Source organism: Barbatula barbatula (genome assembly GCF_947034865.1).
Source record: "Barbatula barbatula genome assembly, chromosome: 2".
Taxonomy (NCBI): domain Eukaryota; kingdom Metazoa; phylum Chordata; class Actinopteri; order Cypriniformes; family Nemacheilidae; genus Barbatula; species Barbatula barbatula.
The window spans coordinates 16,197,669-16,219,665 of NC_136767.1; the positions used below are offsets into that span (position 1 = coordinate 16,197,669).

General features: G+C 39.0%; 3 protein-coding genes across 7 annotated transcripts; 1 reads left to right on the forward strand and 2 right to left on the reverse strand.

Moving 5' to 3' along the window:
• The first annotated feature begins 3,388 nt into the window (after nt 1-3,388).
• kptn (kaptin (actin binding protein)) lies at nt 3,389-8,120 on the forward strand. Its single transcript, XM_079448223.1, has 12 exons — nt 3,389-3,716; nt 3,813-3,895; nt 3,993-4,077; nt 4,236-4,290; nt 4,477-4,555; nt 4,675-4,748; nt 4,828-4,934; nt 5,048-5,143; nt 6,690-6,753; nt 6,853-6,988; nt 7,066-7,239; nt 7,357-8,120. Exons 1-12 carry the CDS (start codon nt 3,506-3,508, stop codon nt 7,489-7,491), a joined length of 1,299 nt encoding a protein of 432 aa, XP_079304349.1. The 5' UTR covers nt 3,389-3,505; the 3' UTR covers nt 7,492-8,120.
• A 1,221-nt stretch (nt 8,121-9,341) lies between these two features.
• Nucleotides 9,342-17,119, reverse strand: hnrnpl (heterogeneous nuclear ribonucleoprotein L). 4 transcript variants are annotated; one of them, XM_079477040.1, is made up of 14 exons: nt 16,978-17,119; nt 16,264-16,382; nt 15,804-16,041; nt 15,518-15,605; nt 15,260-15,354; nt 15,083-15,155; nt 11,526-11,561; nt 11,218-11,286; nt 10,738-11,009; nt 10,476-10,597; nt 10,162-10,363; nt 10,032-10,083; nt 9,764-9,859; nt 9,342-9,650 (listed from the first exon to the last, which is right to left on the reverse strand). In XM_079477040.1, the coding sequence occupies exons 1-14, from the start codon at nt 17,059-17,061 to the stop codon at nt 9,592-9,594; spliced, it is 1,605 nt and encodes a 534-aa protein (XP_079333166.1). In that variant the 5' UTR covers nt 17,062-17,119; the 3' UTR covers nt 9,342-9,591. The 4 variants fall into 4 exon arrangements, with proteins under 4 accessions (XP_079333166.1, XP_079333165.1, XP_079333164.1 ...); XM_079477039.1 differs by having other exon boundaries at nt 10,026-10,083; XM_079477038.1 differs by having other exon boundaries at nt 9,764-9,870; nt 10,025-10,083.
• Nucleotides 17,120-18,911: 1,792 nt separating this feature from the next.
• srsf7a (serine and arginine rich splicing factor 7a) lies at nt 18,912-21,996 on the reverse strand. 2 transcript variants are annotated; one of them, XM_079485889.1, is made up of 9 exons: nt 21,864-21,996; nt 21,670-21,746; nt 20,677-20,901; nt 20,160-20,339; nt 20,009-20,083; nt 19,888-19,926; nt 19,634-19,747; nt 19,461-19,547; nt 18,912-19,378 (listed from the first exon to the last, which is right to left on the reverse strand). In XM_079485889.1, the coding sequence occupies exons 3-9, from the start codon at nt 20,892-20,894 to the stop codon at nt 19,327-19,329; spliced, it is 765 nt and encodes a 254-aa protein (XP_079342015.1). In that variant the 5' UTR covers nt 20,895-20,901; nt 21,670-21,746; nt 21,864-21,996; the 3' UTR covers nt 18,912-19,326. The 2 variants fall into 2 exon arrangements, with proteins under 2 accessions (XP_079342015.1, XP_079342016.1); XM_079485890.1 differs by having other exon boundaries at nt 21,670-21,763; nt 21,864-21,932.
• Between the last annotated feature and the right edge of the window lies 1 nt (nt 21,997).

Sequence of the window (21,997 nt, forward strand, 5' to 3'; positions counted from 1 at the left end):
ATTAACAAACACAGTTGAATGATCATAATATGCTTTATGCCAAAATCTCTTAACCTGGATAAAGAGAGGAAAGAGAGATTTTTCATCAGACCACAAGAGGAGAGTAGGACAAACAGAATGTGTAAATGTTCCACGGGGAAATATCATCACAGGACCAGAAAAGGAATAATTACCAGACAGAAGACCTCATTAAATGTTGCATGGAAAGAGGACAATTTAAACAATATAAAGACAGGAGGAGGAATTTATCTTTATTAATGGAAGACAGAAGAATGGCCGCACGGAAGGGTGCATGGTTAACCTGTTCTGATTATAATGGCCATATTTTAAATTAATCGAAGAAGCTGTTTTTGTAATATAATCTATTCAAAAGAAAGTTGTATTGCATGTTTGTGTGTTTGTGACAGAAAGTGTGTGTGAGAGAAAAAAGACAAAGAAAAAGAACTGAACGTGATAGGATGGCTTAAAACAGGGACAGCAGACATGGTTGTTTGGCTGTGATTGAGATACATATCTAAGTACAGCACACTCTACAGGCAACTCCAAGGGACAAAGGGCAACAAACAAAAGATTTTCCAAATTATAATGTCAGACGTTTTTGTTTGAAAGCATACATATTGACAAATGGGTCTGTAATTTAAATCAGAAGTTGATGAAGGGACACTGAAAAATATATCAGTGGTTAAAAGCAATTTTATTTCGTTATATGTGACCGAGTCTTCTGTGAAAATATAACCAAGTAATCCCAAAAAGTGAAATTAATGGTTGAAATCTAACTTTGATGCTCATTATCTCATAATTAGATCATGAGACTAGAGATGGTATATAGCCTTTAAAACCTTATAAATATTTCTGCATAAAATGTATTATTATTGGAACTCTAAATAGTTTTTAAGAAATGTAATAAGGAAATTAACTATAAATAATTATTAATAAATAATTATTAACATGAAAATGGACAAAGTGAAACAATTTGAATTGTCTAAAAAAGTTAAGTTAAAACATAGCTTCATCTGACAAATATGAGGACATATACTAAGTATTTGTATATCTGAGAACAGAGTATGACAATAAATATTTAAGGTTTCATAAACATTTTATTTTTGTAATTTTAACATAATAATATCATAATAAAAATTAATGTAAATGTTTACTGGAAAATGTATGTTTCTGAACCACCATTAAGTGCCTGGAAGTCACCCTCATCCCCAAACTATTTACAATCTGACAACATATCTACTATGTGACAAGACTACTAAAACTTTTGTAATTTGTTTACATTTCACAGATGATCAAACCATGTTTTAGTGGTTGCTACTGTTTGTATTCTATTGTATTTTTAGCACTGCACAATGAAGAAATTATTTTTTATTGTTGTTATTTTGTAGAGTAGGATGTTTGTGTGTTTATGTGTTGGGATCTGAGCTGGTGTGTTTGCAGAAGGGGAAGTTTGTGTAGAGGGTGGTGCAGTGGGGGGGTGGGGGACCAGTCCGTCCATCTGGCAACAACCAGCTACGCAGGCACAAGAGCAATTATGGAAGTGGACTAAACTCTAATCCGCAGGCGTGCACACACACACACACACACACACACACACACACACACACACACACCAGAACACATTTGTTAAGCAATACACAACACTGAAACAAACATTCAATCTGAGTGGAGTTAATCAAATAAAATAAAAAAGGGTTGTCATGCATGCAAATAAAGAAACGCAGGTAGAGGAAGGCATGTGAAGATAGATTGGGGTAAAGGAGGGTGAGTGCGGTAAAAGATAGAGAAAGAAGAGGAGAGAAGAGGAAAAAGAGAGAGATGGAGGGAGGGAGGGTGGGTGGGAGGGAGAGGGGTAGTGGGGCGCATCATTGCAGGCACACTCCATCATTTAATCCAGATTAGGCAGTCTAAAAAGGAGCGGCTTAATCTGCAGGCCAGCCAGTAATACACAGACCGCTGTCAGCACCAATCACTCACACAATTCTAATCCCCAAAGAAACACACGCTGGACACACGCGCGCGCGCCCGCGCACACACACACACACACACACACACACACACACACACAAACACTGTTAGCTGAACATATATTAGGTCTGTCCATCAATCAGAAAACAAATTACTTCTTAAATATGTTGGTAAATATGTTACAAATAGAGGCTTTTTCACTGACTATAGTACCACAACTATATATAACTTCTACATGAACTATGCTTCGATGCATTATCAACCAGTCATTTAAAACAACTAGTGGACAATTACACTTGGAGTTTGAAATGTTGTGAGGAGGTTTAGTTTGATGATTTAAAGACAACCAGTGCTGCAAACCGAGGGTCACAGTATTACATTTTAATGTCAAGGGATGTATGCCGAAAAGGGCCCCAATTATCGATGGACTGGCCCCCTAGTGGAAACGCGTATATTAAAGCTTTAAGGTCTTGCATGTGCAACATTTTAAGGGATATGAAAATATCATTGTTGGTCACCAATATTATTGAAAAAATATCAGGTCACTGACGTTTGCATCCTTTTCTTGCTCTCATACTGTAATGCACCCCAAGCAAATGGCCGAACCCTACTACACTTCATTTTTAACTTACTGAGGTATTCATTTAACTGATAGACAAACATTTCTTTTAATTTTTGTGAATTTGTAGTATAGCCCATATATCCGGTTTGTGAATAGGCTTATTGTAGTGATCAACTAAAGGAGAAAGTTTGAAGAACGATGGTATGCAAAAAACACCATTAAATGGACAAAAATCCAGGACATTACACAAAATGTCTATACATGGCCCGTTTGTATTACACAGCTTTGGAACACCATGAGGATGAAACAATTATGACATAATTTTATTTTTGGGTGAACTGTGGCTTTAATGCTGTGGCGGTGTAGGTGAGCATCATCACCAATGTTTAACTGAAGCCAGGTTAGTTTACGTGTAGGGCAGTCATTTTTGTGCTGCATGATGTGACGTTAACTTTAGTCATTGTGCATTCAGGCCAGTTCTTGCCTGTATTTTAGGGGTTCTATTTATAAAAAATTACACCAACTTTTAATTGCGTAAAAACACTTGCTGCAAGAAGCAAATCATTCTCATTCCAGAGACCTCAATGAGAATCAGTTGTGAAGCGCTTTCGGAGCCGCCGAGCGCCCCCTGTAGGAAGCCACGTTAACCCAATTGGAGATATAAATTATATGGAATATAATTAGACTGGTTTGCGAGTTTAATACCAATCACCAAACAAGAAAAATAAGAAGTTAATCAATAACTGCGCCTACCCAACTTCGCATTAGGTAATTCATTCGAAAAAGTTGATCTCCGGCGACATCTGATGACGACATCTTGGTCTAAGCTCTAATTTGTCAAGAAATTCGAAAGAAAAAGAGGATTGGTTCCTTTTACCCACAAACCCTCCCATAGCCGGATGTTTTGTATTGCCATCCACGTGACATTCCAGAGAATTTAGATATTTTTTTCCTCTCTTGTTTCTTGTATGTAATATGTTGCCGGTTAAAAAAGACTTGTGTCCATTTGTTGAAGACAGTTTTAGTCGTTTTCCCTCGCAGAGTAACATATATGGACTGTGCCAAGCAGGCGAGCAGGAGTTGCTGGCAGCGACCCTGAAGGGTAAAGTAGTGTGCTTTAGATATCAAGATGTGCAGAAGAAGATCAGACCCGTGGCCAAAGAAATTCAGTTCACATACATACCAGGTGACGCTTTGCTTTGCTTTGCAAACCTTATTGTGCATCTGCGGGCTTTGTGCCAGACACATGTGTTGAAACTAAACATTTTATCTGTTAATGCAGTTGATGCCGAAATTGTTTCCATTGACGCGTTTAACAAATCTGCCCCTAAAAGAGGAATGGTGGTAGGAATAACGTTTATTAAGGTGTGCATAACTGCAACAACATTAAAAAGGCTTTCTTTTTTCTCTGACAGCTGTTCATAATCTAACTTTTTATTTGTTTCGTTTTCTCATTGCCCAGGACTCAGGAGATAAAGCAACACCATTTCTTAATATTTACTGCGATTATGAACCTGGTTCAGAGTTTAACCTGGAGTCTATAGCACGTGAGTTTGTCTCTTGAAAATCCCTACATCAAGAATGACAATGAATTATAGGGCTTATGTTAAACGACATGCTATAGTATTACATCTTTCAGCTTTGATTAAAAGTTGAACTACACGTGGTAGTACATCCAACAGGGGTTCATTTATCTTGTTTACAGAAAGCTGTCTGAATTTAGAACTTCAGTTCACACCTTTCCAGCTTTATCACACAGAGTGAGTGTATTGGTCTTCTTGTACGGTAGCTATTGTGTGATTTTGAAATGATTATGTGCACCCAACGTCTATAATGCAAACCGTGAATATTTACAGCTGGCATGATTGACTAAAACATACTTTTGAAATATTTAGTCGTTTTATGTGATGTGGTATTTGTTACTGATGTGGACATCTGATTTGCAGAGTTCAGTGTGGAGATGTTCCCAAAGAGACTGTATTTCTTCTCAGTGGGCATGATCAATGTATACATCTTTACAAAGAGGTCAGGCCATCATATTATCTATGACATAATCCAAATAAATAGTTTATTCTCATGCGTTTCTTAACATTTGTTTAGCTTTTTAATTGCTTTGATGTCTCTTTCATCTTGTCTCATGGTAGAATGCCTCTTTGCACCAGTTTGAGGAACAACCAGTAGAAAAACTCTTTCCTGAACTGCAAGAGCTACCAAGCAAGTAAGTGTTAATTTTCATGCATTGCTTTGAAGGAGATGGTTTGATGAATATGTATTATTGCCCTTTATGTGCATTGCAGTGTGTTATGGTTAGATGTCTTGAGTATTGATGAAAATCGTCGCCTTACTGCATTTGGATGTCAAAATGGTTCTGTGGGACTTTCTCTTGTCAACCAAAAGGGACCTGGTAAAAGCTACATTTACACTATTTGGCTGTTCTTGTGCACTTTTATTTTTATTCACACAAAATCCAGATTTTTTCAGCATTTTTCCACAAACTTGATATTTCCTATTGATCAGAGATTCTTCAGAACTGGCGTGTTCAGCATGACAGTCCCATCTCGACGGTGTTACTATTCCCTTTGCCACAGCAGCACCAGAACACTGACACAAACAGTGAGTGTTAAAAAATACAATTATCGGTTATCATTAAAGGTGGGATAACATGCTATGTCATGCATTCTGACTTCTTTACACCGTTGAACGTGCAGGCTTCTCATGCTTAACATGATCAACTTGTTAGTATTTTGGTGCTTTATACACTTCCCCAGCACTCCAACTTGTTTCAGAAAGTTTTTTATAAGTCTGGATCCCTGTTTCGTAACAGGGATCCTATTCCTTTTATTGGGCAATTCTCCTGGAAAAGCACACCCACATGCCAACCGACGAGCGATAGGAAGATCCGCTTATCAAGATTGGCTTCGCTATGGGCCTGCAGCTGCAGCTCGTTCTCTTGCGACATTGAGGGAAGTTGAGGTGTGTTTGTTTGTTCATGGCATTTCAGTAGGGCTGCAACAAAACGATTATTTTGAAAATCGATTATTGGATCGATTATCCGACTAATCATCGATTATTTTGCAGATTAATAAGAAGGTTTTGATTGATTATTAATTTTTTGCAATTCATTAAAATATTGAGCTTGACCTATTTTAACTGTTGAATAAAACAAGGACATTATTTCAGCTTTTGAAAATAGCTTTTTAGTGAACAAGCTGAATGGAGAAATCAATAGTCAACGATAGTCAAAATGCTGCTGTTTTAAATAAGGATGGCCATCGATACATTTCACAGTTTGATTTCTAAACTTCCAATTTATTTCCAAAATTCAGTTTGATTTAGTTGGCTATATAAAGTAGGTTCTTTGAGTGCATACTGATTAAAGGATTTGAATAGAAGTGTCTGAAAAATGCATAACTGTAAGGAAAAACTCAACTACTTCTGTAAAAACTATACAGGGAACCAAGTCAGTACATCACCATACCATTAAACGTTACAATTATACAACTTATTTGTATACAACTGCGTGTACTATAGATTTGAAAAGAATTATGTTCTAATAATAACTAATGATTCTACGGACTGATCAATTACATGATTTTAAGATAAATATAGGCTACCCCAGCGGTAAAAAAACAATAGAAACCAATATAACCCATCAAAGAAATTCTAATGGGTACCATTTAAATAGTATTATAAACCATAAACTTAAATCATTAAAAACCTTTTCAAAACTCCTTTTTTAATGTGTTTTTTGACGGTTGGCAATCGTCACAGAACCCCTTTGCTAGTTCAGCTTGCATTGTGAAGCGGCTAATACTTCTATTGCGATGCCTCTTAAAAGGTATACGTGCTACAGCGCCCCACCGGTCAAACCACCTAATTGGGGGCCCTTCATAATGTGAAATCAAATCACTACTCGACAACAAAATTATTTGTTGTCCAACTTATTTTTGACAAGTTGTCAAGCATGAGATGCCAGCATGTTTAACATTGTAAAGAAGTCAGAATGCACGAAACATTGTGGCACCCCCTTTAAGCCTTTTCCTACAACATAAGTATTTATCTACTGCACAAAATTATGAAGGTCATATATGTGTGAGGGCTTACAGAAACACATTACACATGTGTCAGCCTTTAGATTTAACATCTGCTTTTTTTACAGGTAGTCAAAAGGAAACTTTTAATCTCCTGGTTATCAGTGCAATAGAGATGGCTGTGGTTTACAGGTTAGTGTCAGTATTTTGCTTTTTCTTCTCCATGTGAACAGGTATGTCTGTGCTTATTGTGTTGATCTTTGGAAATTGTCTATGTATGTGTGTTATCAGGGATGTTGAGCAGTATGGACTGAGCAGACAACTGTCTTTGGCTGAAAGTGACCAGTGTGATGCAGTTCTCTGTGCTCTTGTTGTTGATCTAGACTTTGATGGGCAACATGAGATGTTGCTGGGAACATACGGACAGGTACTGTGCTGGAGGAAATTACCAAAACATTTTTGTTCACCACTATGCACAAATGTTTTTAAATTTGTGACCTGTAGGACCTGCTCTGTTACAAATTCCCCCCATCAATGGGAGTCTCTGAAGATAAGTTACAGCTGCTGTGGAGACGGAGTTTTAAAAGTCCCCTCCTCTCGCTCATTTATCTTGACCTGACAGGTGATGGACTTAGAGAACTTGCTGTTCTTACTTTAAAAGGACTGCATATATTACAGGTGAAGTATTGAGTTTCTGATTCTTTGTGCAAGTCTTAAGATGTATTATAATTATTAATGTTTGTAGTTAATTGAACAGTCTGTTTTACATTTTGTCCTCTTTTTTTATACGTACAGCATAGTCTGAGCTCAACAGCTGATATTGTGCTTCAACGATTGGCCAGTTTAGTATCAAGACAGCCTTCTACGGACCAGCCAATCAATCATGAAGAAACTGAAAAAGAACTTCTTTCAATCAGTAATGAATCTTAAGGGCACCTAACAGACATTTTTAAACAATATATGTTTATTTGTATCTAGAAAATTATGTAGATCATGTAAACAAATAATAAGATCTGTTGTAGGTTAAGTCTTGCCTGTGCCACCTTTTAGTTATAATGGCAGACCTTCTCTTGACGTCAAAGGACATCATTGAATACCAAACCCATTAAGCAGACTATTCATTTGATGTTGTGTGATGTAGAAAAAGGTTTCGCACTGAAAAAGAAGTACTTTTGCTGCTGAAAGATTTTAGTCAGACTTATTCAATCTTGTACAGTGTCTTTCTGAAGTTTTTGCAATGTGCCTCATCGCATCTACACACAACCGTTCTGTTTACATGTATCATAATATAGCACGATTCCTTCTATAGAGACCATAGAAAGGAAACAGGAGTTTAAGGTGGAACATATTGAAGGGTAAAATAAACAGAGGAACTGGCAAAAACGTGATTTCCATTTTTGTTACTTCTAGTTGTAGGCAGTTTATACCTGCATATTTGAGAAATATTGTAGGAGCATAAATCTGATAAAACATCAGATATCATATTTTTCAAGCTCCAGTTTTGATATCTTGAGGACTGAATCAATTGAAGTTGCGTGTTAATTGCTAACCTCCAGCAGAGGTGCCCTCTATCAACCACTATTTGTTTACCTTGCATTATGAGAAGACGGCAGATATGGTGTTATTCTCTGGCCAATATTCTGCTGGCAACCCCTAGGTCCTGCCATGTTGTTTAGACACATACCGCCTACCCAAAGATTGTAGCGGACTATGTTCAAGTACAGTGGTATTCCCTGATGACAATGGCTTCTGTTACCAGGATTAAACACTCTGCCTTCAGTATTCAGATCACTGTATATTTGGAATATATCACAAATGACATTATGTTCTTGAAATTAGATTTTCATCAGATGTCGGTAATGATCCAAATAACCAATACATACAAAGAAAACATCAAATGAAGGTATGTATAATTAAATGGAATGAGACTGGGAAAAGGTTTTGAACACAAGAATGGGAAGTGCAATAATGCATGGAACGCCAAGACACCAGCTGAAATCTATCAGTGATTAGAACGCAATCCTGCCCCTTGTCAATAGAAATGAACATCAGCGGTTTAGCCCCTGGTATATAAAAGGGTGCTCCTAGCAAGATCCAAAGAGCACTTGTGGAGAACTTCAGTAAGACGGGTTCAATTGTCTCAAAGAAAACAATAAGTAACACACTCAACCAGTTCGGTGCACAACATTTAGACAAGCCTGTGAAATACTGGGAGCATACAGTCTGGTCAGATGAGACCAAAATTTAACTCTGGATGCCATAATACACAGCATGTTTGCTGATCAAATGGTACTGCACATAGGCCCTAATCCCAAAAAGACCATACCAAGAGTGAAGTTTGGAGGTGGGAACATCATGGTGTGGGGCTGTTTTTCAGCATATAGCACTGGCAAACTTTATATAATTGGATGAATAGAAAAATGTACATACAGATTGATAAAAAACTGCTGCCGTCTACCGGAATGGTGAAGCGAGGGTGGACATCTCTGCAAGACAATGCGTCTCATGAATTTGTTCTTAACCTCGTCCTAATGTTAGTGAATTTGGAGTATTCTAAATGAGAGGCCGCACTCACAATTTTAGTCATTAGCATAAAATACACCCAGTTCATGACTTTACGCCCCACCCTTCCTTTACCACCTGTCGCCACAAGTCAAAATTACTCCATAAATCCCCAGGTCAATTTATCTATATGAAGTATTCATGCCTTTTTTATACCCTTATAAGGGTTTTGCATTCCCCTCTTGAAGCCAAGCAGTGTAAATGAACAAACATGCACAAACTGTTCACACTGTCTTTAATACGTTTTCCACAAATGTACAGTTACACAAGACAACTGAAAATAAAAAAGTATTAATAGCAATAAAAAACAATTACAAATTAAAATAATGGTACAAAATGTTGAGTACAATGTGATTCTGGAAAGATTAACTGGCTAGTTTTCTCCCTCTGGGTTCAGGAATTAAGACATGCTATGATGCGCATTTCAAAAAGGTCAAAGAACATCAAAAGTTAGTGGTCATCTAGGTTTCAATTTGCGTGTTGTGCAGTTGAAAAACACAGTTTGAGAGTGTATGGGTAAGGCCCAGCTGAGGGAAGAAACAAAAAGCAAGTTACAGAAAAATCCTGACTTGACTGACACGTGTTCTGACAAGGTTGAAAAGGCAACTCATAAACAGCCACTGTTTGTATGGGTACTTACAAGGGTTTTTCATCTGGTAGTGATTAATCATGGCAAGAGCCTCCATAGCGTCATTTACAGTTTCCCACTCCAACAGGCCAGATGCACTTCTCTCACCTGGAGTTCCGCCAACACGGGAGCAAGCACATATACACGTGTATTTATACGGAATAAAATATGCACAACCACTTTACTATACAACATATTTCACAAACACACGCATGCACGCACACACAGACAATAAAGATGCCCATGTTCATACACACACTCATTCGCAACTCACTCTTGCCTGTAAATAATTTGACACTGCTTGGATTCTTGATTCCCAACTCCTCACAAATCTGTAGATGAACCAAAAGAGACCGTTAAAATATGGAGCAAGATGGCAAAACAACAGGATATGGCAGATCATTTCTTACCTGGCCGAAAGATTCAACAGAGCTGTCCGGATGACTGTTGAAGAAGTGTAGCACATTGCTGGGTTGCTGGATGCGGTTCTTAGCTGCCTGCTCGGCTGTGGTGAAGCGGTTGTTTCGGTTACCATGAAAATCCTTAAAACTGCAACTGCCATCTTCCAGCTGGTATGACTGGCCTGGCATTATGGCCTGTTGCTTGGACACGCTATGGACCAACAGACAAACAATGCATAAAGCAGAAGTACACATGGACATACTAAAATCATTGCAGATTTCAGTGAAGTGGGGAAGTAATGGAGGTTAGTTTTTATACACACCACACGTTGAGTTTTTGTCCAAATAGCATGTGGTTGTTGAGGTGAGAAATGGCTCTATCCACGGCAAAACAGTCTCCCATCTCCACCATCGCCGCACCTGGCTTACTCTTCATGAACTTCACCTAAAAAGAAGCCAGAGTTGTTAACTTCACAAACAAAAAGACAGTTACCCAGAAGAGACCTCTTCACATAGTTTTAAATGCTTTGTGACATGGCTATGACAATTTAAATAAGTTTGTCATCAAAAACAGCACCACCTCACCCTTTCCACATTGCCATAGAGACAGAATATGTTAAACACTCGGTCTGCATTTATCTTGGTGGGCTCAAGGCCGTAAACCATGACCACCGGGGAGTCAGCATGAGAGCTGTAATCTGGTGGAGGTGGTCCGTGTCCATACTGCGTGCCACCATAATGGGGACCACCTCGGCCGCGACCCATCGGAGGGCCCATACGTCTGCCCTCATAATGGGGGGGTGGAGGTGGTGGTCCATAGGTTTCATCATAATGACCGTAGCCTGCCTGAGGACCACCTAAAATTAAAAGACGTATGAATGTTAAAGAATCTACTTTTCACTTGTTACATCTCAAATGGAGTGGCAGTACATCGATTTCTGTCTAATGATCACTACATACAGTGGAAGAATACAGAAGCGATTTAACATCAAAGTGGCATGAATGCATTTGCTAATTGAATATACGTAAAAGCAATATTTAATGCAGTCAAGTTAAAAGACTGACCAAATTCGGGTGGATGATCTCCCAGCAGTGCTGGCTGCCTCTGCCTCTTGCTTGGGTTAGCATTGGGGTCTAAAACAAAGAGAACAATAGTACAGCAACACAACTGGTAAACACAAAAGAGTGGGGCATGCAACTCTGATCAACATGCAGTGAGCATTAGGGTTTGCTACCACAAGTGAGAGCAATTAAAAAAACATAATGGAGATTCTTAATTAAATACGCAAGAGAACTTCTGATAAACTCTGCTTAACTATATTATCTGGTAAAGTCTTTCACTCAGAACTTTATATTCACACAACCAGACACACCTTCTGAACTGTTCCAATTGCCATCTGCGTCGGAATCTGCACAAAAATAAGATACGCAGATGCAATAAAAACAGCATTGCCAAATTGTATATGTCCCAACTCTCAATATATAAAACTAAAATAAAACCTTGTCAAACCCAGTACAAGACAATCATTGTACCATGACTAAATACAAAATTAAACACATCAGGCTTTGGTACATCAGAAAAAGCTTTCAATATTTTGAAACAATCAATCAATAGCGAGAGTCCTTCATAAATCTTTCTAATTAAAGACTTGTTTATGCCATTTTTAACAACTACTTGAGGCATTGTACACAAATAACCATTTTTTGCATTTGGGTTCCTATAAACACAACCCAATAATTTAGACATTAAGAAAGTTATTGAAAGTTTCAAACTCTAAATCAAAATGCTATTTAACGCATTGTAACTCTGAGTCGAAGTTTTGTCGCTGTCATGTCAACAACGAGAAGTAATAAAGAGAATTATTACATCACAAAAGGACCATTAATGATTACATATTAAAGAGGAAGGATAGAACAACATGACATGTACAGTTCATTCATTTTCCAATAAACAAAAGTGATAGTTCATCCAATAAAAACCACTAAGCATGTAGTTAATGTTTGCGTTTTTTAGAATACTACTTGAAAGACAGAATGGTAGGAACTGAACCCCCCGCACTTTTGCTGTAAGAAAAAACAGGAATGCAGAAATGAGAGGCTTTCAGTCCTTAACATACTGCCCTTAGTGTTCTCTGGAACAAGGTCAAACAGGTCTGGGCCAAATAGGCGAGTACATAGCAGATTTGACATGTTTGGATGAATCATCCCTTTAATCACACAGTATAGAGTGCATGACAAAAATATTGACAAACTTAACTGTGGATTAGTACAAAAAGCCCAGGAATGCAAATTCAGAACATTTATGCATCCCAAGCAACTTAAAGCTATACAGTCAAGATGGTTAACTTTGTATGTATGTACACGTTTTAAAAGTATATCATGTGGGGTAAAGAAAATCCACAGCAGTGTTATTTAGTGCTAAAATGGTTTAAACATACTACCAACAATGTGCTAGATGAATAAATTCAACTTGTTGGTTGAACGGCTTGAAAGAGCTCTTGAAAGCTTTTATTCTAATACACGGAGCAGACACCAGGGTGCAAGCGAGTTATGAGTTACCAGTCTCTGTTTCCCAGAAGACTCCATTTCCATTGAATTTTAGCATGTTCTTCTCAGTCCACTGCGTGTGTTTTTGCCATGTTCCAGGCACATTTGTGCTCACCATAGCAGAGGGTGGATAGCAGACAGCAGGTGCCGCGGCGAGTTTAGAAGAGATGCCACACCAGCAGCCAGACTAATCCACACCTGCGTCACACAGGGGGCGTAACACAGGGATCAGAACACGGTCAGCCGTGCCCAAGGAATAAAAACAGAATTCAAAACAGAGAGGAAGAGAAGGAGGGATGGAGAAATGAGAGAAAGCACTTCAGTCCACAAAGAGATAGGACTTGGGGAGGGAAAGAAGAGGATCTGTCTGTGTTATCGGTGCGTGTGTCCTCAAGGATACAGTTGTACTCCTTTCCATGTGTGATGTGTTGTTGATAATGTCACCCAGAGTGTCTCGTTTGGTGCGTTTCGCATTTGTTAGCGAGGCAAAAGTGTTCGTGGTTTGGATGTGCGCGGTCAGATGGACTCGAAGTGTAAAATCGATGACATCACTGTTCGTTACAAGTCTGCTTGGATTCGTCATGGGAATCTTGGCTGGATGAGTGGCGATCTCATTTATATGTCTGGTATGAAATCATGATGTTCTGTATTGGTCGTGTGCAATGAGACCACAGTGTTGGAGCACTCTTGACCTTGTATCACGACGATAATATTGACTTGCCATCAATCTCTGCTAAAATGCATTGCGATTTGTTCGGTGTGTTGTCGTGGCAATGTCAGCTTGGCATGTTGTCAAGGTGATCCCTGATCGTGGCACTCGTGGTGTAGCGATCGTGGTTCGGTGTTGTTTGTCATTGTTATGTCAGCTTGGCATGTTCAGGAAAGAGGACAGCGGCGTAAGCAAAAGTAGCCCAAACACCCGAGAAATGTAATGACATTCTGTATGATTCTTCTCTCATTCTGCGTATCTGTACCACTTCCCTTCTTTGTCGATTTGCATGTGTTTGTTGCTTGATTGGTTGATTTGTGGCCATGTGAAGGTCTTCATTACTGGCTGTAATGTATTATCCAAAAAGATTAGACCCATCCCCCCAAAATATGTCATTAAGTCAGAGAGATGGCCGCCACCTTTGTAGAGAATGGAGATGTAAGCTGAGTGGAAGGATATCTTGAGTATTGAGATGTTGTCTATCCGTGTAACTTCATTACGTGTAATTTTGTCATCTCTGAAGCATTTAAGTTGTTGCACTATCGTTCCGTTTCACTGTTCCATGTGACCTGTTGAAGTGCTGTGAAGTAACTGGAATGTGTCTTGCAGACGATTGAGAATCTTAAGTACATGAATGTGTTTAGCTGCCGTTTAACCCTGAGAAACCTAATACATATGACTGTGACATGCCTATACAGTTCCCTTCCTAAAGGGGCACATCCTGCAAAGTTTAGCTCTAGCCATAATAAAAACAAAGGATTAAACTCCGCAGGACACTGCCCTCCAGGAAGGAAGCTGAAAACTATATGAACCATGAATGAACCTTGACAGATTCCTGGGAATACAAAACTCAATTTACAATAACAATGGAATAGTTCACTCAAAAATAAAACTTACACTAATGTCTTTCCAAATCTGGATGATTTTCTGGTCCAGAACCCAAAATATGTCATTTTGAAGAATGTTGCTAAGGGAACATCATTGGTCCCAATGCATTTGTATGGAGAAACAGAGACATTTCTCAAAATATCTTTGTGTTCCACAGAGGAGTCATATTCAAGGTTCTGAATGACATGAGGATGAATAAATGACAAAAGGATGTTTATTGTTGGGTGAACTTTCCCTAAACCCAATACCTTGAACATAAAATGTTCTGAACACGAAATGTACAAATTAAACCGTCCACAGATCGAGCTCAATAAAAACTGCAGAGACAGCAGAGAATGACACACTGCATGTTAAAATCTCCATCATGTAATATGCTAGATGCAGTGTCATGCTCCGTGATGTTACAAGTGAAAGGAGTGCCTGCTTGCTTTTTGGGGTTTGCGTGGATGAGTAATGCTTGTGCTTTAACACGAGACAAGTGACATGCAAAACTGCACATTTGACTTTACTTTTGCCTGGGTGTATTTCTCTACTTTAAATGAGCGGGTGAGTCTTTGTGTGCATTTATGTTAGAACATGTCTATGTAAATTTGATTCTGCGAATGTCTTTAAAGAAGAAAGCAAGAATAAAGCAGCATCACTTAAGTGACGTTCCCTGGAAAATGACCTGCTCTTTGTGGTCAACATTCCCAAAGGAGTCACTAAAGGAGGCCTGTTCATACACCCATCCCCATAAATCATAAGGAGTAGCACAGAGAGAATGCATCTACATAATTAGTACAGTACCTTGGCCGGTCAGATTTGGGTTGGTGTAGTCCCATGTATCCTGATCATTTTTGAAGACGTTGAGACGGGTTGGCTACACAACAGAGAGTAAGATTTTATAAGAAATCAATTTAAAAAATGTATAAAGATGGCCTTGCATAGTAAATGCAGTGATATGGAATGATATGGGGCACCAACCTTGGCATACTCAATTTTAAGGGTGCAGCAGCCCGAGTAGATATCAGCTCCATTGAGAGATGCTTTGGCTCTCTGTGCACTTTGGACTGAATCAAATGTAATCCTGAGTCAAGGAGAAAACTTTTGCTACATGTTTTTTAGGAACACATTCTGAATTGAACGGAAATGGAATTTGGTTTTATATTCATGTTTAAGTTTAATTTGATGAATCTTCATTATAAAGGTCATAGTATCACAAAGGTCATTTTGCTTAAGGATATTCAACCATGGCTTGAACTCCATTTTTCCTGAAAATCACAATCCTTTGCACGGGGCCGCAGTTATTACAAATGGTGAAGAGAACATCCTACAAACAAAGAAAATACAATCAACAACTGATACAGAAATAACTTAAAATTGCACTACATTGACGACTTGTCAAGTACAAGGACCTCACGTGTCTCATAGTAAGCAACATACATAATAAACTTGAATTAATGTCACAGATCTTCTGATCATCGTGCTCAACTAAACCATTGTGACAGCATTACCTTTAAGAACTTACCGTAGTAATGGAGTAGATTGGGTTCATGATGGTTAGAAGCAGTACGTTGTTGACACTCCGGGTGTCATCAGAGTCACTAGGTCGAGAGATTTTTTGACTGGTAGAGTAATTGATGTAAGAAGGCCGACCACCAATGTAGATCTGACTACTGTTAGCATACGTCACTGCATTAGAGGAGCCGCCCATATCCTCAAACTCCACCAGCGCTTGACGCTTTTTGGGCATCAACACAACGTAACTAAACGACAGAAAGATAAATCCTCAAACACATACATCTTAAAATACAGCAACACACAATCCTTAATACGGAAACATGCCCACTAGATTACATTTGATGCATATTTGCACAATTCCTAAAGACAACAACAAATGATTATTAGAAAAATGTATGTCGTGCAAAAGACGAGGGTAGTTATGTAAAGTACAAAATTAAATTCACTAATGATTTTCAGGGGCTTACCTTATAGTGCCAAACTCCTGTAGCGCCTCCACCAGGTCAGCCTCGGTAATGCCGTCAATGAGCCCCCTTACGTGCACCACAAGAGAGGGCAGGGTTTTGTGCGGGTCATTGTAACCCTCCTGCACACAGAGCAGAAAGAGGGTCAGATCAAACAATAAAACACGAATCGTCGTGATTTGTTAAGGTCAAGGCAAAAGCACTACAATATAATGATATTAGCATGTTTGTTTGGTCATATTTTCCATCATGAAAAAACCTATAAACTATAACAGGAAATGGTTAAACGGCCCTGGTGGTGAAATGGGTCCTTTGAAAAGGCAATAAAGCTCAGTTATTACGATAACCACAACCAGGTTTTCAGGCTAAATTAAGCTAATGATCATGTTTCTAAATGTTTCTTTCTATGCATTTTAAAATAAGGCGACATCCGCACCAAACACATGTCTGTAAAATGTTTGTATGGCGATTGATTTGCCAGCTTAGAACAATGACTGAACATCGTGTAAAGCACTTCTAGCCAAATCACGATTATTAAAAGTCAATTTCATTGTAATTACATCGGATCCTGTAGAACATATACGAAGTCTTAAAGATTAACGTTTGATTTATAAATGGGTATAACGAATTTCTCTTTTGAACCTCGCAAAACGTACCATGCAAACACTTCTTTCTTCAAGCATGCAGTTTGAAATGGCAATAATAAGATGATAGTACCGTAGCCATTCCGTCGTTTTCGGTTTTCTGTCTTTTTGTTGCTCTGCCTCCGTCACCGTAATAATGGCCTGCCGCAGCAGCCATGTTGTCTTGACTGGAACGCTATAAAATGGAAAACGCTGCTCCTGCAGCTACGGCAATCCGGAGGGGATCAAACGCGAGAGGAAACTGGAAACGTTCTCTTAAAAAGATGCAACTCAAAACCACGTGATGTACCTAGCCGAACTGCATTTTGGGCCATTGTAGTCGCGCCTCACGACCGGTAAAGAGCAGTTGAATACGAGAGTTACGACACACGGATCACGCCGCCGTAATGTGGTCACGTGGTGCATGAAGCGCTAAATAGTTCCAAACAAATCTGTGTGGTCAATCTATTTCAATGGTTTTAGCTGGACAGACAACAGCAATGGAATTTGCATAAACCTCATTAAATATTAGCATATTGTATAGATTACTACATTCACTAAATTTATAGCAGCATTTTATCTTGGGAGTAATATGAATATAGATCAGTTTAATTTAAACTGCTTTAAGAGATTGTTCATCCCAAAATGAAAATGTTGTTATCATTTACCCTCGGATTGTTACGAACCTGTTTAATTTTTGTTTTGTTCTGATGAACACGGAGAATGACATTTTGAATAATGTCAGTAACCAAACAGATTTTTCCAAACATCAAGAAATGTATATACAGGTTTGGAACAATCTGAGCGTTAGTGATGACGGAATTCTCATTTTAAAAATGTAAACATGCAGTTATTTCACCAACTGTACAGCAAATGCGTTTGGGAGATACTGAGATGAATGGGCTTCAGTGCAATAATAATAGAATGAAAACATTTGATATTTTTTCCACCTTTCAGCCCATAAAAATAATTAATTTAGTCCATTCCAAATACAACATAATTAAGGCATAGATAAAATGTTAGATAATATAAAAAATGAATTGTGATTTCTTCAGTTTGACCACTGATCAGACACAAGATATCATTATGTACACTTTAAAAGAAATTCTCAAAAAGAGAAAACAAAAAAAAACAAAAAAATTTGTTTAATAATGCATTTCATTATTTGTAAACTAATCCCCATTCGTCACGCAACTCATCTCACAGTAAATACTTTTGAAAAATAAAAGTGTAAGTTTCTTGAGGCGAAAACTTTGGCATGCAGGTTTCAAACAGTGCATGTTAACAAATCACCAATGTAAATTGTTGTTGAAATAATGTGCCTCTCTGTGTACAATGTTTTTTTTTTAAATAAAACTTCAACACTTTCCCTCCCCCTTTGCGTAGTTTCTGTGTCAACATTCGTGGCAAAACCAGTGATTGGTACATTTTGTGTCAACAGGGCCATTAACATTCACACACCCAAGGTAAATTTCACATCTACAATTAACCTAATCTGCATATCATTGGAATATGAAGGAAACAGGAAAAACCAGCGAACATGCGTGACACAGAATGTCCAGACCCATCCAGGACTGTTACAGTTTACCCAAAAATGAAAAGCCATAATTTGCTCGCCCTCAAATTTTTCAAAACCTTTACAAATTTGTTTGCGCCTCAAAACAAAGAATTTTGAAAGTATATCTGTAAACAAACCTATCTGGACACTGTTGACCAACTACTATTGTAGTAATTTGTGCCCATAGAACGGTTTGGTTGATTCCTACATTCTTCAAAATACCTTTTGTGTCAACAGAACAAAGAAATGTACATGTTTGGAACATGTTGGGGAGAGTAAATGGGAAAAGACTTCGATTGCATTCTTTTGGCTCTTTTAAAAACATGGTTAAAAACAATAACCAGCGACCCTTGATTAAAAACTGGTAGAAGTAGAATAAAAAATGTTGCCTTGGGGGAGATGGAACAAATGAGTATCATCTAAAGCAAACTTTCAGAATAAAGGCATTAACTCGGAAAACAAAATAAAAGTTGGATTTGTAAAGCTTTATTAAAAAGAACATTGCCATTTTCAATGCAAAAGAAAAACAAACTACACCAAACAAATCACAGCATACTCTTCAGCTCATACAATACACTGACTAAATCACATAGCTCATTCACCACCTTGCCCACAATTCACTGACCACGGGATGCTGGCTCAACACTGAAATAAAAACAATGGAGCTTAAAATGTCTGAAAGTGACAAGAGGATACGTCAAAAAAAAAATATACATGAGCTGCTTGAGATGATAGTGATCTTTTTACAAGGCTGGGGGGCTTCATTATTGAAACAAACAAGAGCTTGGTAGCTACAGTAGAATCGAGTCTGAAATCATAGGGGAGATAAAATTCATTTCAGCCCTGAGGCAAAGGTGGAAAATGGGGGAGATTTTAGTACTCCTATCAGTCAGCATCTGGCGTTGGGCTTCTTCTTGGGCTGGGAGACCTGGAACGACTAACACAAACCAAAATATCAGCCTCTCTGTTGCATAAACACTGTGTATGAACAAATACGGTGTAAAACTGCAGAAGTGTACCTGTCTTTTTTGTGGCTGACTGAACGAGAACGGGATCTGGACACACTACGATTCTTCTGCCTGGAAGCAGATCGCGAACGGGAGCGACTTTAAAAGAACAACCAAAAAGGTTATTAATCAAGATGGTTTCCAGTTGTACATGCCTAATAAAATTGCATGGGTAAAATATGTACCTGTCTCTGCGGACAGGGGTTCTAGATCTTCGGACAGGGCTTTTGGACCTGCGCACAGGTGAACGAGAACGACGCACAGGAGTTCTGGATCTAGAGCGGGCTGGGGAACCTGACCTAGAGTTCAAAGATACATACACACACACATAAAAACCTTCCCAGAGACCAACAGAGTTCAAAGACAAAACAAGTCATGAAAAATCCCAAATCATTGCAACTGTTTTCATGTTGAAATATCAAGATGACAGACTGCTTACCTGCTTCGGCGTTTGGAGTATGAGGGTGAACGATACTTCCTGTTTAAAAAAATATGAAATCAGATTGTTGGGTTTATACTTTAAGCCTTTTTTAATAGTTTAAAGAGTGCTGGGTCCTTACCTCTCATTGCTACGGCTACGACTACGAGAGCGGTAGCGCCGACCACGAGATCTAGACCGAGAACGCGATCCAGACCTACAAAAACATCGTAAGCCAAATTCGTCTGGGTTCAAGTAAAAGGAATTAAAAGTTGACATTGTATGACATGTACCTGCTGCGACGTCCACGCCTCTTGCTGAAGCGATAGCAGTCATAAGCGTAATGACCACTTTCTCCACACTGGTAGCACCGGTCATTGGGGTCAAATTGCCTGCGGTTAGGACGGCCATACCGAGACTTTCTGGACATACCGTTTGACAATTCAACTCGAACACGAGCTCCACAAAGAACCCTGGAATATTACAGATTAAAAGGTTAATAGTTTAATTTTGCCAACCTATAAACCAAAAAGTTGCAGAGTGTCACAGCAATTTATGCAACTCAGACCACTAATATTTGCCCCGTTTCTCAAAACCAGTTTTTACTACACTTAAGAGAAAACCACTGGACTACATATAACCTGCATCCAGGAAAATGCCATAATGTTGGGGCCTTTGTGAGCGGAAAAACAGTGATAAACCGCCGACACTCACCCCTGCGGGTCTGAGCTCCCTGAAGAGGTCAGGGTGTTAAATGTGCAGCAGTAGCATCATGGGAAATGTAGGCAGGTAGAACTCAAGTAGACTCACTTTCCATCCATCCCCTTTACGGCATCTTCTGCATCTCTGGCATCTTCATACTCAACAAAGGCAAAACCTGGTGGGTTCCGAGCAACCCACACGCTCCGCAATGGTCCGTAGTAACTGAAGGCTCGTTCGAGTTCACCTTTGGCTGCGCCGTTGCCAAGATCACCTACATAGACCTTACAGTCTGAGGGACGAGAGGAACTTCGGGATGAGTAAGACATCTTGAACCTGTAGTATGGATAAAGAGAAAACGAATTTTACAATGTATTTTTCACAAGACCCTAACACAGGGTTTGGCAAATTTGACCCCTGAAGTAACTTACAATCAACTTATTTATTAAAAACAAGGGTAAATTGATAAGTTTCCAATAATGGACGCTTCCTTAACGTTTTAGCATTTAGCAGACATGATTAGTGAATCCGTGATTTAATAAGTGAATGGCTCTTCAGCTCTTGTTGTGCAGTCCATCATGATCTAACAAACATAACGCTCGTGCAACTGTTCCTGCATCACGTGGATCTATCTAAATCGGTTAAGCTAAAGATACGACAACTGTTAACTCAATGAAACTAGCGAGTACGATAGCTTCTGAATCCGCGCTCTTCTGTAACGTAAGGCGCTAACAGTTATACCTCCCGTGCAACTGCAGCGGTCATTAGCTAGGAGACAATCGTGAAATAATCACGACAAAATAAAATTATGATTTTAAAGCACAAGTTAAGTCAAACGTCATGATTATTACATATTTCGGTAACAAAGTAACATGTCTTAACGCTGAGCTAGCAGGCTAAATTAACGCCATTAACAAGTGCACCAGAAAAGCAGGCCGCTCTTTGTTAGGCACGTTATTAGACCAAACGATACACCAATCAAAAATCAAAGACCCGCCAGCCGGCACAAAAGTTAAAACCTAAACCCATGTGCAAGATTAGCGAACGCATGCGAGGAGCAAAAACGTTAAAGCAATATATAACGTCTCCCACACGCGGACTTACTGTGAGACGTCCTCGGTTCCGTGTGAGGGCGCGTGGACGTCGTCTTCTTCCGGTTGATTAAAACGCTTTAACCAAACCTTAGCCGAAGAGAACACTGCTCATGAATACAGTCAAAATCAGTATCGTTTAAACCACCCAATAATCGAGATCCTCTTTCTCGTGTGGATATCATTTACTCCAAAACAAAGTCTTACCAGTTTATATCATGCGCTTCACGCTCTCCTCCCGGAAGCGTTACCGGCGAGCGCGGCCTTCTTCTTCAGGCACTCTCAAGAATGGGCGGGGCTTTTGATCCTTAGATGTGATTGGCTTATACAGCTGTAAGTCA